This window comes from Sardina pilchardus, chromosome 16, assembly GCF_963854185.1.
Source record: "Sardina pilchardus chromosome 16, fSarPil1.1, whole genome shotgun sequence".
Taxonomy (NCBI): domain Eukaryota; kingdom Metazoa; phylum Chordata; class Actinopteri; order Clupeiformes; family Clupeidae; genus Sardina; species Sardina pilchardus.
The window spans coordinates 13,520,666-13,540,319 of NC_085009.1; the positions used below are offsets into that span (position 1 = coordinate 13,520,666).

Consider the following 19,654-nt stretch of genomic DNA (forward strand, 5'->3'; position numbering starts at 1 on the left):
TCCAGAGTTCTGTTTCCTCAAGGCAAAGAGGAGGGAAGGCAACAGGCAAAGCATTCCCAATCTAGAATTTGTTTACGATACAGAATCCCGGGATCAGAGTGATACCTGGACCCACCGAAAGACTTTTCCTGAGGATGTCCAAGCTATTCTGAGAGCAAAGGAGTAAAAAATGCCTAGCTCTGAGCCACTCGAGAGAAAAACAAACCCTCTCGGCTCTGCCCAAAGCCCTCGCAGCAACACAATACCAGGAAGCTGCCCTTAGACAACAGTGCCACAGATCTCCCACTGTCACAGGAGCCAGTCACGTGAGTTCAGGAAAACCCAGGTGGAGACACGAGACGGAGCGAGTGGGCACAAGAAACGCCGCAGATGGATGAGAACAGGGCGGGGTGAAGGGTGTGGGCTCCTGGCCTGGGATTCGCGCGGTCTACTGGAAGGATGTGATTTTTCTCTTTAATCAGACAGAGGAATGGAATGCAATGACCAACTCAAGATTCTATTTTGATGCCTTTCAGCCTCAGAGAGAGAGAGAGAGAGAAAGAGGGAGACAGAGACAGAGAGAAATGATTGATAATTTCGCTTTGGTACATTTCTCTAATCATCCTTGAGATTTGCAGAATTTCTCAAAACAATCTGTGCAAATAGCAACACACCATGGATTACCTGCAAAAGCCAGTTTCTTGCTCAAAATCACTAATTCATCACTCAAAACTAAACGTCAGTGCGTCAGAATGACAAGTCACTGCGTCATTGTGTACAAATAAGACTGTCAAATGGCTTAGTCATGTTATCAGTATAACAGTGTACTCTGGAGGGATGTTCTGATGTAAGAGCAACGGATCCCAGCTAACTTAGCTTTGCGTGTGGAACATTAGTACACCTCACTCCCCGATGCCTCAAGAGTTCGAGGTGTGTGCAGGGCTGGACCGCGGTGGTTCAGCACATGCCAGTAGCACTCTTGAGGCGTCGGGGAGTGAGGTTTACTAATGTTCTACACGCACAGCTAAGCTACCTCCCATCCGTTACATAAACTGTTGCTAAAGTTTTGGTGACCATTTTTGTAAATTTTAGGTTACACCTAAGTGCATGTGCGAGTTTGATTGCAAGAGACTGGACAAGATTCACATTTACGCTTTTACTGTTTTTTTCTGTAATTTGTGGACAGATCATGTCATAACGATGCCGAAAAGAAAAGACAGCACTGCATAGTACAAAGGGAAAAAAAGGGGGGGGGGGGGAGTAGAAATGTGACCATAGGACAATCTCCTGTAAACTTACATGCAGTGCTGTCTTCCTACACCTCCTAATGTTCCTGTCTTTTGGGCCACAAATTCTCATATGACAACTTGTTCAACCATTTTGCATGTAAAGACTTATGCTATGAACTAATGCTTAAATGTTGTGGGGGTGAGACAATTCAGCAGAGAATTGTACAAAATAATTAGCATGGATGTACTGTACCAAAACATTTGCAACTTGTTCAGAAATGAGAAACTGCTTTTTTGATGTGCACAAGTGACAATGATGTGACAATTGAACAGGTAGTTTTGAGAATTTCAATTCTGATCTGAGAAATGTACCAAAGCGACTGAGAAAAACTGAAATCGATCCAGCAACACATGTGGGTCCAGTGCCCATGGGGCCCAGGTTCGAATCCGGCTTGAGGCCATTTCCGCTCAGTGGTGTTTTTTGCCCCCAACGGCACCTTCCAGTCAGCACAGCCTAAAATGCACTACCTTTACCCTATTCCTAACCCTAACCCCCTCAACCCTCATTCTACCCCTAAACTGAGGGGAGCAGTGCCTTGAAGGCAGCGCTGCCTGGAAGGCACCATTGAGGGCAAATAATACCAAAGACCACCATTTCCCTAACCCCCATTGCCCATATCTCTTTCCTGTTCTTTTCCTGTCCACCATTCACTCCCCGCTCCTGTCCATCAAAGGCTACGAATGAGACTCAGAAAGATACCTACCCCAGTGTTATTCTTTTTGGTGTCTACTAAGGACACGGTGAAGGTTGCCGCTAGGTTGGGGGAGTTGAGGACGTCTCGAAGAGAGACGCGGCATTCCCCCAGGAACCTGCAGCACAAGAGAGGGGAAGAGGACATGCAGGTATGAAGACAGATGTGTGTGTGTGGGGGCGGGAGGACACGGTATGCTAGTGTGGGTCATGACCCAGCGGCCAGCGCACTGAGCGCAGACACGTCACAATTATTCAGCAGTGTCTGCTGTCTGTATTTCATCACACTGATTAATTTCGCCATCTTCACTTCAGAAAATTGCACAATTTGTATACAATTCACAAGAAGGGACGTCAAAGGAGGGCAAAGGGCTGTATAAGTACCATTGTTGATAATTCCACACATATTTACCATGCATTATTTATCATGTTTATTTACCTCTCTTTCTCATGCAAATACATTAACTGTTATACAATCTTGATAATTACCCAATTAACATAAATAAATACAGCTTCAAGAGGTGTCAATTTGACTAGCACACTGTCACTATGACACCAGCCTAAATGTCAGTATGGAAAGAGAGAAGAGGACACTTTCTCACAATTCTAACAGGAAATTCAGCAACCCAAATTAGCAGTGTTGCAACTTGCACTTGTAACCTGGAACAACAAGTCTCATCATTTACATTGCTCATGACTGAAGTACAATAAATGAAGACGGTAAGCTCTAAACTGACAGTGAGTAGATGTTTGACCTCTAATAACCCTAGACTTCTACCACAGTAAGCAAAATACAGTGGGCCACTTCAGATGATTGAACCCCTAGAAATAATCAGAATATAAGACAAAATGTAAGACTTTGTTGGCTTGCATTTTGCTGATCTTACTCTCCTATTCTGTCAGCACCAATGGTCTAAACAAGGACATACATCAATGTGTTTTTAGACAATTCGCCTTTAAAAACAAACAAAAAAACCTTAATATGAGATCTGAGATCAGACATTCAAAGGATGAAATACCTAATTATTACAGGGGGACAGTACTTTTTTAAAGAGTTAGTCAAAACTATAAAGGCACAGCAAAATGATCAGATATATACATGAAGAGTTAAGATATAAAAGATAAAGCTACAAAGGTAAAATACTGTATACAAAAAAATAGCAGACAGTAAAGCAACAGAGAAATGGGAAAGAGGATGCCACTGTGTCTTAGAGAAAAGCTCGCACACAAACACACACACACACACACACACACACACACACACACACACACACACACACACACACACACACACACACACACACACACACACAGGACTTTTCACCTCTGTTTTATTTCTCACTCTTCATATCCCTACATTCAAGCATTTTATGCCAATCTGACCACTCAGTATAGCATAAAACAGCCTACAAACTGTAATACTGTACAGTAAATGCTTCACCATATTCTACACAGCTTAGTGAACTGAACAGCTATAAGTCAACTTGAGCGCCAAGCCCGGACTCTGCCTCGTTTGCCCCGGTTGCCCCTGCTGAAGGTAAGAGGGGTGAGGAAACCATGGCAAACCCCTCTGAGTCACATCCTGTGAATCTTCCTTCCTCCCTCTATCTTCCTCTCTTCTGTCCGTCCTTTCTGTTCCTCCCTCTCTCTCTTTCTCTGCTCTCTCACCTCTCCCTCGTTTATCTCCCTTCACGTCTGAAACGACTGTTCCATTACCGCCATGTAGCCAGGAAACAATAATGTTTGTTTGCAGCATTCCTTTATGGATATGTTCATAAAGCCGCCGGGTTGTTATGTCAGTCAGCTAATTAGCCTTAGTTGTGACACCATTGTGCTCTGACGCTTGCTTTCCACAGGTTTATTTGTCTAGTTTGATGTGAACACCCAGGTAATTTATGCTGGGAATTGAGAGAGGGAAGCAGAGGGGGGGGGAAACTAACGATGAAAACTTCCCCTCAAGGGCTCCAGGGGCACAATGGCTTCTGATTGGTGAGTACCTTGGGACACTGACTGGAACAATGCATGCTGGGAGGGTTGACCATTAGTGGTTTCCTTGAGATGAGATGTTTGTCCCTCATAGCGCTCTTGGCCAGCGAATAAAGATGTCCTTGAGATATCACTAGCAGGACCAATCAGTTGCATATTATTATGGCTCCTTACTCATGATTGCATACTGGTGAATACTTTTTGTTGTGACATAAGAATAGCATGTTACTAATTAGTGAATATACATGCCCACATTTCACAGAGGACCATTTACTAAAGTCAAGCAGGCTTGAGCACTTTACACAAGCTGGGCAATACCCATGGGAATATGGAGGAAGTTGGCGGTTCCCTGATGTTTGGCATTTCTCTTATAAATAATGTTGGCTCTACTAACAATGACAAATTCCAGAAATTCCACAAAGCGTCTTTATTTTATCTGCAACAATGTAGTTAACTGTATTTCCATCGCACTGCGGCTGCGGCCTCTGTGCAGAAGTGTAAGCTTGACAGCCGTCTGATGCTCCACAATGCATAGGCTGACCTATATGATTTGACCCCTGTCCAATGTACATTGTCTCCGTGAAGGAATAACATAACCCTGCCGAGGGTTGAAATAACACAGTCATCTATTTTGGTCTGCGCCTAAGAATTCTGCCCGGACCATTCTGTTCCACGGAGCTGCCTTCTTGTGTTCTTTCCGGCCCACACTATAATTAACGCTATCAGAGGGAATGATCAGAATCCGTGTCGAAGCGGCAAGGTGCTCATTTCCAGTACTGTACTGTAAGTATATAATGGCCCTAGTCTGATGGATCACAATAAAAGATCATGTCATGATCAAGTCATGCTTTTCCTCTTCACTATAGGCAATGTGAGGGGCCCAAACAAATCAAATCAGGCTTATTGACCATGTATAGGAATTTGGTCTCTGCATTTATCCCATCCGTGAGATATACCATTATATACCATTATATACCAATACACCATTCATACCTGTTCCTGCCCATTTTCTCATGGTCTTTGACCACCACATGGACCTGTGCACCAGAGTCTAATGGCACTCCTTTCAGGTCCCACTCAAAGCCCTGGAGGAGAAACAGATCATGTATTTGAGAGAGAGAGAGAGAGAGAGAGAGAAGAGAGAAGAGGGAGAGTTTTCTCCTCTACATTCACTTTACTTTGAGAGAGAGAGCGAGAGAGTTTTCTCCTCTACATCCACTTTACCTTAAAAAATGCTAAAGATATTAAGTAATTTTCAAATATCATTCAAAATCAATTTGTTGCATGTTAAACTGTTGGACAACATATTTCGCTCACCATCAGGGAGACCAAGAAACACTGACCTCATTCCATACTGGGTTAACATTGTTCTTGACCACTTTAGTCTTCTTCTTCGTCCCTGGCCAAAGAGAAAACAGAACGATTATTACAGAGGAGATCACGTCAATGAAAAGTCTGAGACGTCTATGTTTACATCTCGTCACTGAAAAGTCTATGTTTACTTCTCCGTGAACTCCCAAGCTACGCTAGGGGGGCAAACGGTTTGTGGTTATGACTGCGAAAACATTCAGACACTTTGCCAGCAGAGCAGTCTGACGGGGATAGCTACTTAATGGGATAAACATCAGGGAATGTTACAAGATGTGATGTATGACGCCGCTCTTGTTATGATGGTAGGAAGCTGATAATGGCGTTAATACATAGAGGGAAGGGAAGTGTGAGCCATGACTTCCTGCGTCCTCAGGAAGCGACGTGTCTGGTAGGCCTATAAACAGAACCAAGATGGATTCTCAAGAAGAATTCGTCTTATCAAGGGAACACACTACACACAGTCTTTGTTTCACAATCTGACGCGAATAAAACAAATTCATCACGCTGAAATAAAAACAATGTTATCGCACATCAAACTGGTTTATAAGAAGTGGTTCTATTGGGCCACTGGTTTATACAGAACACCGGAATAAAATGGAGTATGTAGGCCATGGCAAGACAAATGCTCCCTCACTGGAAGCGAGTTACTCACTCACTACACTGCTGTGGGACACTGTAACTCGTACAGGTGCACAACAGTAAAAAATATTTCGTCTGATGAGAGGAAGAGAAACACTACAACACTGACTACATATTTCCAAGAAGATATGTCCATTTTCATGATTACTCCTCTGTACAGCCAGTGGTCTGGCAAGTATGCATCTCTGTGCTAGATATGCTTGGCTGAATACTGACTTAAGTAGTGTGTAAAAGTGTGTATATGAGTGTATGAAGCTTTTCTGAAGCTTTTTTCTATTACATTATTAAATTGAATTGAATCGAGTTGAAATTAATTGAATTTATTGTCATGTCATGAAAATGGTCTTCGGTCTCACCAATAAAGTAGACACAAATTCATAAAACAGGGCTTTTTTATGGATCTACCAACATACTTTTAAATACAAATAGGACTTGGTTGCACACACACCCATCCCCACCCCCATACACACACACCCCCCTCCACAACTGGGCAGATGTGCAGCTTCAGTATGTACCTGGCCCAACTAGGCCTCTATGTTTATTGTCACCACAGTTTACTGACCATAATTGCATCTGGTATGAAAGAGCCCCTGTAGATCCTTTTCCTTTGCCATAGGTAGTCTATAGCGTCGCCCTGAAGGAAGCAACTCAAACTAAGGGTGGAGGGCATGAGTTTTATCACCTCCAATTCTTTGTGGAGGGGATGAGTTTTATCATCTAAGACTAACAGGGCTTTCCTGTGTACAGCAGTGCCGTAGAAGTCATCTAATGATTTCTGTTGGCGGCCTATAATCTTCCCTGCTGTTTTGCCAATTCTAGTCAGCTTGTTTTGTTTTCCCATGGTTAGATTCCCATACCAAACAGAAATATTAAAAACTAGAGTAGGCCTACTCTCAGTCAGGCAGACATACACTTTTGGTTCTCAGCCCTCGTTATGTTTGTAAACTGTTTCATGCAATGCATCCAATGAGAGTGGCTGTAAAAAAAAAAGTCATGCCACAGACATTTTCACGGTGTCTCAATCTGCCAGTTAACCCAGGCAAAGACTCAAGAGAGCGGTCGGTTTTCCTGTTATGACCGCACGCACTGAGGTGAACACAGGATAAACAAGGCTCTTAAAGCACACAGATTCATGGGAAAAACCTGTGAATGGACCTCGAAATAGTCCATCAACTTAAAAATATCAAGCCCAACCAGAGGAGTGGGAGCCACAGAGGAAACACTAGGGAGTGGTGCACGAGCGAAGACAACATCACTCGGGCTTAAGGAAGCAAAGTGGAACATTCTAGAGATTTTTGTCATCAAAGTCATCAATTATCTGGACATCCTCACAGAGGTACATGGTCTGTGACTATTTTTTGTTGTGAGCGCAACCGCCCAACATACGGCCAGTGACCAATACCGCTGTTCCACTGCTGTCAGAGTTACTCTGAACCCCAAGTATAGCAGAAGGACAATCTTCCAGAATTAAAATCCTTACAGTTCTGGCTCTGAGTTCATACACAGGTTACTCCTGTCAACAACGATCTGATTTTTTAAATTATCATATTTCAGGGTACCTATGGGGGAGGGAGCCAACAAAGACCATGGTATCATCTGCCTCTGTTCATGTTTTTGTGTTCCACGCTCCATTCAAGACACACACACGCGCACACACACACACACACACACACACACACATATCTCTGGGCTTACTCAGAGCCCAGTCGCTCAGCAGTTTGCCCCACTGATGTCTATATAAGGAGAGAGGATCTGATACATAGTGGTAGAGAAACAGCACTTGGTAGATTTATTCATTACTTATAAACACACACACAAGATCTAGGAAACTACCAAACAAAAGTGAAAGTAACACATATTATATAAGTAATAACAATATAGGTTCATCGGTTATAAATATATAAAGTATGTACATTTTGATTGAGATTAGATGAAAACTTTATGCACTGCCATTGCTCCTAAAGCAGAATGGTATGCCAAGCAAACATGAGCATTCCAAGTATAAGTGGTTTGTTCCTCCTCCGGAGTCATTTTAAGAGGTCAGTTCATTCAAAACTACCACCCTTTAAATGCCTGTTTCTGTGGTCCAACTCATAATTTCTCAATTAACAGAACTCCTCAAATAGCCATTGTTCGAATTGTTATTACTCTCTTCACTCAAGCGTGGCGTACTAAAGGCGCCCGAGGATTGGATAGCATGACACATATATAAAACAGTGTCAAATATTTATATTAACTGAAAAAAACTCGTCCTGAAATGTTAAAGGGCAGTATATACATCATGGCGGGACGCTTCACCTAAGGTCAATGTTGCCATGGTAACCATAGACATGTACACATGTACCCCACACATGTTGTGTATCTACATGTGATGGAACAGGAAGTGGTAGACAATTACAGGAAGGAGTAGCCACAGCGCTAAGAGCACTCTAAACCGGGAGCTGCCAGTCATTCATTCAGGCACTGGGAAGACGACGATAAAAGACAATTCAAAAATAAACTTCCCAGACAATACAAACGTGAATAAAAATAGCAAGACAAATTTAACATACATAACGAATACCTAGTTCATTCATTCAAGAGTTTGCAACAGATATCCACCTTCGCTGTGGATTTACAACCCAAGACATTATTTTTATGTGATGAGTGACTTTTAAAACTGGCTTTACAAAGCCATTAAGAAGTCTCTCCATGTTCAAAGAAACACCTCAAAGATATCGCTTACAGCGACATTCTTTCATTCTCTATGCTACTCTTTTTCTGCTGCTACTACTACTACCAATGTCTGGTTGTGTGTACAAGCAGTCTTGAGTGACAAAGTTCATGGAAAAGCATGCTTTGGAAGAATAATCCTAAAAATCACTCGGTCCAATTTGCAAACAGCCTCTAAATAGGTCAACATTTCTCATAAGATCTACTTGGGAATATCAACAGCAACACCAAAACACTATATTGCAAATAACTCTTCCATAGTGCTTTAAGATAAATACAATGCATTTGATATATAGATGTTGTAGTTCTGAACATATAAACAATAGTATTTCCACAACGCAATCATGTGATTCCATTATCACATTTTCTGGATGTTCAAAGACATGTGCCTTTGAAATTTCAGGTTGATTTCAGGTGCTGCCTTACCTCTGAATGTGATGCTTGCCAGGGGGTCGCTGTGCCTGTCCGCCCTCTCTAGGTTCGTGGCCCTCTGGAGCACACACCTCAACATGATGCCACAACAACAACAACAACAACAACGGCCGCAGCTCTCAGGCTCTCCACAGTAACTTAAACCATCCAAACATCACACGCCAGACACAAGCACGAGAGAGAATCCCTGGGTGGGCTACCTTGCAGCCAGGCTGGGCTGTGTCTCTTCCCTGTCTTCTATCCTGGACCACAGAGAGCAAGAGCAGAGAACTGTGCAGGTTTGCTTGAATGATAGAAAAGTTGTCTTATCTTTCTCTTTCTCTCTCTCTCTCTCTCTCTCTCTCTGGTGGTAGACCAGCAGTAGAGAAAAGTGTAAGTACCCTCTACTAACCCACTACACTGCTGTTTTGTCACACAGACAGAGCACAGCTGGGAACTTGCTTACTCACACCCATCCACAGCACTCACACACACACACACACACAGACACACACAAAGGACTACCCCCTGCACTAGTAACACATCCCTCAAGTCCAGAGGAAATCTAAACATTTCCTGCTCCCTCCCTTCATCCTCAAACACCCTTGTCTGTTGGTTGTCATGGCAGAGAGAACAGACTTACTCTCTGTGTACCTGCTTGGAATTGTGAACGCAGCTAGTTTAAAATATTTTCTATTTTCATCTGACGAAAGAAGGGGAAAGTTAACAGCAATTAACGATTAGCTGGGTAGATAACAATCAACCGCAAGATTCTCAAGAACATAACTTCATTAAAAAATCTAATTAAAAGAAACCACAAATTTAATAAGAGAGAGTATCACTTCCTGGGCATCAATATTAAATGCCACATATTAGATTTCATCAATTTGATATGATGTATTTATTACATCCGAGGTCTACGAACAGTCCAGACTGTTTTATTTCTGGAAATACAAATGAAATATTGTCACGTTTTGCAGCAGAAGTTGAGGCGGCAGGCGGTGACAATGCGAGCTCATGGCTCCGGCTCAGATCACAGTCCCATTCACAAGCGGCCAGAGTGAGAGTTTAGTGGGGGGTCACAGAGGGGGGACAATGGCATTCCAGGAGAGTCTGAGTTCAGGATGCTGCTACACATCAAGAGCGCCACCTGCTGCTCTGAAGTTAGAACAACAAGGTGTCCCCCTTCTTACATTCAGTGCTGATGATGACAAATGAACATGTATGGTGTCTGCATGTCAGATATGATAATGTCACACAGGGAGGCAGACCTAGCCTCACTGACACCAGGGCCTTTTTAAAATGAGATTGAGAGTGGGTCTGGAAAGGGTTCATTGAGTTACGACTTCCAGCAGGGGGTGTAAAAAGCAAATAAATCGGTGCATTAAACTCTTATCAAACTCTTATCGTTTCAGAAGTGCAGCAATCTTGGAAATAAAGGTTTTAAATGCAACTGTTTACTCGATTCCAAAGAATATACACGTCCATGCCAGATAAGCAACTGTAATTGTGTGCCCTGATGTTAGTGACATTGGAAACTGGCATCAATATCATTTTGGCAAGACGGACCTGAGAGCAATTCCCAAATTTGCCATAAGTTCGTATTGGGTATTCCTTGGGAAAGGCAGACCTGGCTTCCACGTCCAAGAATTCTGTGATGTACATGTAGGACAGTTCTAAAGCAGCTGCTCCTTCAAATCAGCTGCAAGTGCATGCTTTGTTAAGTGGTGGAAGATCAAATGATCAAAGTAATAAGACGTGAGGAACGACCCACTTATGTTGTCTTAACGCAAGACCTACACTGGACTGAGGATGCCATGGCAACCATTAGCACCCATCTCAATTTCACCTGGAGCTTTGCCCCAGCATGATGTAGCACTTTTTTCCCCTGAACAGATTCCCCATGTTCCACTTTCACATTCGAAAACAGCAGGCCTCTGTACGTCTCACAGCACCAGAAGCACTTTTTAATAATGAAACAAGGAGTCAACACTCATGTGAATGAGACCATCGGGTTCACTATTAGATACACAAGACGATCAGCAGAGCTGAGACACATAAATTGCTCAAGGCTGTTCTAATTCTTAGTCCCTTATGAGGAAATGTAAGAGAACTATTATGCAAAAATAAAATGTGATGTAATCTAGGAAAACCCTTCACACAGTGCAATCAAAAATCCTGATATTTCACCAACTTAATAGTCTAATACCATCTGGACACTGTCCCCTTGCAAAATCCTGGTTGCGAGGATGGTAATCAAAACGTTTTTTGCACATTGTCACATCAAAATTGCTCTATGTGATGCATCAGACTGCATCACAAATGTACAGTTTGTGTTTTATCTCAAGTTAGATTGTGTTAGTTGGAAAGAGAACTTCAATCATAAACTGGCATAAACTGTTTATTTCTGTCTGCCATTGCCATGTCATTGTCAGTTGCCCACATTGGGCACAGTCTCAGAAAACTGGATGTTTTAATGAGCTCAGCGGAAACCACAATGGCACAGGTCTACTCTGCACTGTCTGGTCCAGATTGTGTCTCCAATCTCCCAAAGCATGAGATTGCTCTGTACACAAAAGCTGCCGGGAAGGGTGGTGGATGCCCCCACAGTCTGCCGAACCCCATGCGTGTTGACTTAACCCTGCTTTTATAAACACAGAGAGCATGGCTTAGCTCCACTCTACAGTTCAGTCCCCTGGAGCCAGTGTAACAAAACTCCCCCCTTTACTGGACATCTGTCTAAGTGCGCGGGTATGTCGTTCCAATAATAACCTCAGCTGCTGCTGCTGGTAGAGTACGGTCCCTTTAGTTTAGCAGTCCGATACAAGCGGACGAGTCTACGTCAAGTAGTCTGGTAACATGTTGAGACGCCGTGAGATTTACAGTCCTACAGACTTCAGAACGGTCGACTGGTATAATGTCACCGGTCAGACAGTGGTCCTGTCCAGACCAGACTATGGTCAGATCTCCATCTCCCCTCCTCCTCTGGCACCAATCCCACCACCACCCTCCTCCTCTCCCCTCTCCCCTCTCCCCTTCTCCCCTGCTCTCCTACCTTCATATGTGACGGAGCAGTAGGCATCGCTGATGTCCTGATCGTGCGTCAGCGCATTCTCAGCACACAGGACGAACACACGCAGCATGTGTGGAGCGGACGAGGAGGCGTCTGCCGGGCGGGCGCTATACCGGAGTCGCGACTAGGACAGGTGGAAAGAAAACAAACGTCCGAGATGGGGTGGGGTGCGGGGGGGGGTCCAGCCTCAGTCAGCAGTAGCCTGAGGATAAGGCGTGTAAGAGCAAAGACTCTGGGAGAGGGTGAGAGAGAGGGGAGAGGGAGAGGGTGAGAGAGAGAGGGGAGTGGGAGGAGTAGAGAGAGAGAGAGAGAGAGAGAGAGAGAGAGGGACAAAAAATCTACTTGTCGTCAGAGTCAGAGTACGCCGGCTGCCCGTTCCTGAGTCACCCAGACACAGAGCGCTGGTGCGCCTGACACACTCGCTCATGCACATACACACACACACACACACACACACACACACACACACACACACACACACACACACACACACACACACACACACACACACACACACACACACACACACACACACACACACACACTGCCCTTTCAATCACTGGCTGCCTCTTTGCTTAAAGGGCCAGCTCACATTAGTGACTACCGCTACATTTAAATGCAGTAGAAATGGTTGTGAAAACCATGTGAGGTCATTTTTACATGAGCAGATGGATGACTTACAAATAAAGATGTTGTAATTTCCAATAGTACAGACAGGCTTATCAGTGTATTTTACATACCTTAGTTACTTATCCAAGTCTTGCCAGGCTGAGTGGTCAGAAATGTGCATGTTTTGAGTAAGGATTGAAGTTCATTACAAAAAAATACGTCTATAAAAAATGAAGAAAAACACAATGTCTATACATTAAAAAAAACATTAATAATTTTCCTCATGAACTGATATCAAATCACAGCATTCACTACACATTATTATACATTTGGCAAAGTTACAGGGGGGAAACACTGAGGATGGTTCATAGTCCTCAAAGATAAAAATAATAATAGGAAAAGAAGCTCTAATTTCCGAGCTGGCAGGAACATCCTGAGTCACTGCACATCTTTCCAGGGCTCTCTGTAGCTGAGGTGGATGGCATGGTCTGGTGACACGGACTGGTTCCTGAAATACATTCGGCAGTGCTCACAGATCGTTATTCAATCAACGTCCATAAAGGTGAATAAAAACATCCACCTTATCCATTCCATCTGCCTAACATAAACTCAAAGTATATCACGAATCATTTCCAGACGCGGTCTTGTACCTTCATACAGTTATGCATGCTGGGTCCTTTTATACCTTTATTTAAAATGTTTGCTCTCCCTCATGTAGAGCATATTGAATTGCCTCTGTGTGTTAAATGCTCTCTCTATCTGATCTTGCCTCGTCATTGCTTATAGAATTAAATTAGTGTGTGAGTGTGAGAATGCATTCCCAAAGGAGTATCAGTCCTTGCATGAGGATAAGCTTAGCTATGAGTAAAATGCTTAAGGGTTAGCATAAGAGTTTAGCATTTAGCATAAGCATGGAAGATCAGCAGACTACAAAGACATTCCATCTCAATAGCTAACCAATTAAACCATGGTAGTCCACCAGCTGAGAGAGAGCATTACTGTTCACAATCACATGACAAGAGGTAATATATAGGTCATTGCAGCAGGCATCGTTTGAGAAAACTGTGAGGAATATGATACTTACACTTTAAGAACTTCTGCATCGTTTTGACTTTGTCTGAATGGATGTGTCCAGAAGTAGAATAATTCACAAATGTTTATGCCCCAAGAAAACATTCCTGGGAGATGGAAATCTATAATGGTCCACCCTCCAAAAAGTGAAATACATTAATGTTAAGATAAACATACTGTGTCCTTAACATGGGATGCCTATGGCTACAGTACGTAGATAGAGATGATCTGGATGGACACCTCACACATCAAAGAAACCTAGAAATGACAACAGTGAATAACACCAGTTTCACAGTATTGGGGAAAAAGTGGAAGATGCCATCTATAATTTGGATTCATGAGATGAGTTCCCTCCCTTCCGATACACCGTACTGATGGGCATTGTTTATGGCTCAGTGACCTCGGTATGAATGCTATGTTTACTACAGACGCAGGACTGTGTAGGTGTGCAAACACTGTACAGGCGGGAGTGTACCTATGTTCCCCAGGTCCTATGTTCCCCACTTTGTATGGGACTGGGGAACATAGGACCCTTTTTTTCTTAAATTTGAGAAAGGGTCCTATGTTCCCCGCTTTTCCAAAAAAGGGTCCTATGTTCCCCGGTATGTATGGTGACCGGGGAAGATAGGACCCTTTTTGAGAAACCGGGGAACATAGGACCCGGGGAATATAGGGATGACCCCGTACAGGCAGCTAGAGGGACACAAAGAGGATTTTGCTGAATTTGACAATGAGTGCATGGTCTACTCAGACTGTAGCAGACTTACTCATTTGTCTTTTCATCTATCCTCCTTCCTTCCTCGTTCTCACTGATCTAGATAAAGAATGATGGGGCGGCAACAATGGGATAGTCTATCCAGTCTTCTTTATAGATCAGAGGGAACAAGCCGGAGGACCGAGGAAGGAAGGGAGGATAGATAAAAAGACGAATGAGAAGGGCCCTAGGTTTGGCCACACTATCCTTAGATAGGCTGCCCACAGAGACTTTAACTTCAGTATGTAGAATCAGGTACGGCAGACTGGGGGTACAAGTGTGACTGATTACTAGGGCCCCAAGGGGGGCCTTTGAAAAGTCTGGACTAATTAGATTTTTCCTGAATATTTTTGATCCGCATCACCGTCTGGATCCAGGAGGCGGTTAAGTTTTCGCTTGGCGGAGGTTTATGCTCTGAGTGCTTTTCTAGTTTCCAATTCTATATCATTGGTTCCATTGGCGCCTGCACTAAGCCAGGTTTGAAAGAATAAATGAATTAAGGTAAATGTTACTGTATTATTATACTGTACTCTGTACAAATTAACAGTGTGGAAAGATTTAAGTGCAATAGTCCAGCCTATTTCCACATGTACTGTAGCTGTAAGTTAAGAAAAGTTAGAGGAATAGTGACCACCCAAACAGTAGCCTACAGCCTCTTTCACACACACACACACACACACACACACACACACACACAGGAAGGTTTGTGTGTGAGAGAGAGTGAGAAAGAGACCATATATTGTCACTATTCCTCTTTCTTACAGCTACGTGACTGCATGCACAAATTCAAATGAGAGAAGAAAAAGTTTTCATCCTCGTTTTTGGATGTACACAACCGAAAATGGGAACAAAACCAATTTCACTTGTTCCGGAGTGGAAACGTCCATTTTAGTTAACTGGTTACAGTTTTTCTCAAATGCTAAAACACATTTCACAAACGTTTCCTCCATGTTCCCCAATGTCTAAACATAATACCCTTTTCTAAAGCTACATAAGCACAACCACACCTTCTCACTTCAAAACTCAAACTTTCACACCAAAAGAGCAGCTCGAAGCTTTCAAAAATGTAAACACTATACACATCATTACACACTACAGCAAAACAATTGAAAACATAATGCTCAATTTGTGAGAAGGTTCTTTGTTTCATAACTGGCAATGCATATTTTTAAAAAACTTTAGAGTAACGGATCTTCTTAGATCTCTGCAGAGGATTAGGCATTTGAGTTATTTTTAGGCATAGAGGAGTTATTTTCCAAAACGCTATATCCACCATTTTACTAATGAATTTTCATAAATATATTTTTTACATTTTGCTTTTCAAGTAATCTCAGTGAAACTGTATTGGGTTATGTTGTAGTTACAGTAATTTATCTTTACTCAATAAAAACAAAACAACTGCATTTTTATTGATATTACCTGAAACACACAATTACTGTAAATACAGTAACATGATTTGTTACAGTACAGTAATGTTTTCAAAAATGGATTTATAGCGTTTTGGAAAAGAGCTCTTCATTTAGAATTGTGAGTTTCATATGAAGAGTACAGAAAATTCTGCAAGTACACAACTGTAACACAACTCAATGCAAAAAAACAGAATCTATTGCACACAACAGTACTCTTGAAAACATGATCAGGGTGTGACCGTGTGAAGTTCTTGTATTTTCTTCATTCACACCCACACCACAGTCACTGTGCGCATTAGCAAAAGTGTCTTCAAATTTGAGTCGTTGTGTGTAATAAATGACGCCAGGTGTGTTCATTGTGTTCAGTTATTGCTGACTGTGGCAAGCATTTTGCATCACATGAGCTTTCATTTGAGAATATGTTTTGCAACATGTGTTTTAGCAAGGAAAAATGTGCTTAGATTTATGAGAACGGAGGATTGTGTTTTGTGAATTGTGTCTTCATGTGAAATGTATTTATGGTATTGAAAAGATATGGCTAGATTTAGTAAATGTGTTTAGACAAATGGTCATTTGGTTTACTGGATTGGCTTTTGTGTTTTAGCATTTGAGAAAAACTGTAATAGCAGTATTCATCATTCCGATTAATCTCTCTCAGACTATTATTCAAAAGTCTATAGGCTTGTTAAGTCACCTGCCCACACAGGTTTCCCCAGACCCCTTATAGGATGGATTTAGTCAGATTTTATGAATCAGTGTCTCCCCTGTATAATAGGCTAAATCTACCATTTGATAAAAAAAGGATTTGCATATCCAACACTAACTGCCTTTTTCCAAGTAGGCTATGTAGCCTACAACTACTGGGGTTCATCCCTATGTTTCCCGGGTCCTATGTTCCCTGGTTTTCCCCAAAAGGGTCCTATGTTCCCCGGTCACAATACATACTGGGGAACATAGAACCCTTTTTGGGAAAACCGGGGAACATAGGACCCTTTTAAAATGAAGGGAAAAATGGTCTCATGTTCCCCGGTCCCATACATAGGGGGGAACATAGGACCCGGGGAACATAGGTACGCTCCCCAATTACTGAAACATTGTGTGAAATAACATGGGCTACTGACACTCAAAACATTTAGAGGAGAGGCCTTGAAATACTGAAACGGGAACTAAAAAATAATGTTTTTGCTCAGAACAAACCGAAATGAAAATCATTCTGTTTTCAGCCCCTGGTTTCATGTACCCTCCTGTCAAGGGTTTTCAGTTTTTGGCTGTATTTTAATTTTCTACCCTCTGTAAATGTCAAGCTGGGGGAATTCAACAGGTGTCACCTTTACATTATCCAAAGCTGCTAGACTATATCAAACTCCAAACAGACTTCATGGAGACATGAATTTGTGTTTGAAAACAGATTGTTGAATACCAGTGTAGGTTTTTATAGGCTGTATTGTAATATGCGAGAACCAATTAATGTAATATATTTTAAGCCTCAATTTATCAATTGCTACTAGTCCCCTTAGCATTTTGGGGGTCCCAGAACTATCCGTCATGGGCCGTTGGGCCCACATTTTCTAGCAGCACCCCTGTGTGTGTTGTTTAACCTTGACCAAATTGAACCTCTAACCTTGACCATAAATTGTAGTTAAAGGGACACTTCACCAATTAGCATTAAGCTTTGTATCTTTAGAAAACCAGTCATGTTTTTGAATGGTCGTGCATCATTCCCTCAGATTGCCTTGAGATGGGAGAAATACGGATTTCAATGAAACCCATGAATAGGACTTCCCGCTTTCAATGATGTAAAATGATGATTTTTACATCATTGAAAGCAGGAAGTCCAAAATTGAAATCTTTGGACTTTGAATTGAAATTTATCCCATCTCAAGGCAAACTAAGGGAATGATGCATGACCATTCAAAAACATGACTGGTTTTATAATAGGCTAAATCTACTATTTGATAAAAAAGGATTTGCATATCCAACACTAACTGCCTTTTTCCAAGTAGGCTACGTAGCCTACAATTACTGGGGTTCATCCCTATGTTCCCCGGATCCTATGTTCCCTGGTTTTCCCCTAAAAAGGTCCTATGTTCTATGTCCTTTCAATGATGTAAAATGATGATTTTTACATCATTGAAAGCAGGAAGTCCAAAATTGAAATCTGTATTCATCCCATCTCAAGGCAAACTGAGGGAATGATGCATGACCATTCAAAAACATGACTGGTTTTCTAAAGGTACAAAGCTTAATGCTAATTGGTGAAGTGTCCCTTTAACAGTGTCAACAGATCTGTAGATAATCTGTAGGCGGACTCCGCAATCCCAAGAACATTTCAGTCATTCATCTTCCTGGTAACTAAATGGCCTTACAGAGTAAAGCAAAGGCGTCACTAGACCGATTTTTTACTGGGGCAAGTGCCCCAGTATTGAATTGCTGTGGCCCAGTAAATAAGTTAAGGTTTTAAAAGTGGACTGTGCCTCAGTAGAGTTTAGGATCTAGACATCCCTGGAATGAAGGAGTGCAAATTAGTGGCCATGGAGTAATGTTGACCATGAGGAAATTCCCATCCTATAAATAGTCTCAGAGAGGGCATGCCTTCCCCTGGGTGGTGGAGCTGCTGACTGGAAGTGCTCCACAAACAGAACACTGGGTATGAGGGCATAGAAAGGACTGACACTGTCTGGATTCATTGGGAAAGGGGTTGCTCTAGTTAGCCTATAGCTAGCCTGTAGCTAAAAGCATGCTGTAGGCTAATTGGAACAACCCACTTCCAGTGAATTATGCTAAGCTAGGCTAACAGTGTCAAACTGGGTTACTGCATGCACAGAAAGGAGAAAGGTTTATCTTCTCATCTAACTCTGGGGAAGAAGCTATTAAGCTAATTCCCCCCCCAAAATTGGCGTGTTCCTTGAACAAGATCTGTGATCCAGATAAAGACAGTGGGCCTAACCCGCATCTCATCACCACTCATCAGTAGGCGGAAGGAGTCTTCTCAGCCTTTCTTAATCATACATGACCACCTAGTCCAACCTTCAGGCTAAGGACTCAAAGAAATCCAAAGTTCCATCATATCAAGATGGATCTTGCAATTACAGTATGTCTAATTGTTTAAAGGTTGTTGATATTTGATATTTCAACAACCAATAAAATTATACCTCTTTTCTGTGTTCTCAAAGCAACGTATTGAATTGTTTGCCCTGAACCAAGCCAGAACTGTGTTCGAAGGCCAGGGGTTTTTTTAGAGCACAAAGGACTATGACAAGCAATCTGTTGAATTTTCAAGATCACAGAGTGCACCTTTAAAAGTTATATGCTGGGTACAGGGACGTTCTGGAAAAGCCCAGAACATTATTTAGATCTGGGGAATCAGCATTTTTAATGTGTCAAATGCTCCTTTTGTGTGACACAAAGGACAACTGAATATCCCTCCAGCATATGCCTGCAGGACCTTATGTACCTGCAGGACCTAATGTTACAGATGCAGGTGGGTGCAGGACTAGAAATTACACATTATTGCAGGAGCGGGCGATAGCAGGACTGAAAGATCTCTATTCTAAGTGTTCCATGACAGGCTGTTTTAACTAAAAAAAAAATAGGTTTGAACTGTCTGTATGGTTTCTCTGGTTAGCTTATATTTATTTAATAAATGCGCAAGAGACATGC

At 42.3% G+C, this 19,654-nt stretch overlaps 1 protein-coding gene across 5 annotated transcripts in view; it reads right to left on the minus strand.

Moving 5' to 3' along the window:
- dysf (dysferlin, limb girdle muscular dystrophy 2B (autosomal recessive)) overlaps window positions 1-12,315 on the minus strand; it is a 77,543-nt gene extending 65,228 nt beyond the window's left edge. For 4 of the 5 annotated variants that reach the window (XM_062516195.1, XM_062516196.1, XM_062516197.1 and 1 more), the window contains exons 1-4: window positions 12,134-12,315; window positions 5,289-5,344; window positions 4,939-5,030; window positions 1,973-2,078 (exon numbers count right to left, since the gene is read on the minus strand). In XM_062516195.1, coding sequence (XP_062372179.1) covers window positions 1,973-2,078; window positions 4,939-5,030; window positions 5,289-5,344; window positions 12,134-12,221 — 342 coding nt within the window. In that variant the 5' untranslated portion in view covers window positions 12,222-12,315. Of the gene's footprint in view, window positions 1-1,972; window positions 2,079-3,956; window positions 4,081-4,938; window positions 5,031-5,288; window positions 5,345-12,133 lie in introns of those variants that run through there. The other variant, XM_062516198.1, reaches the window with a different exon arrangement.
- Between the last annotated feature and the right edge of the window lie 7,339 nt (window positions 12,316-19,654).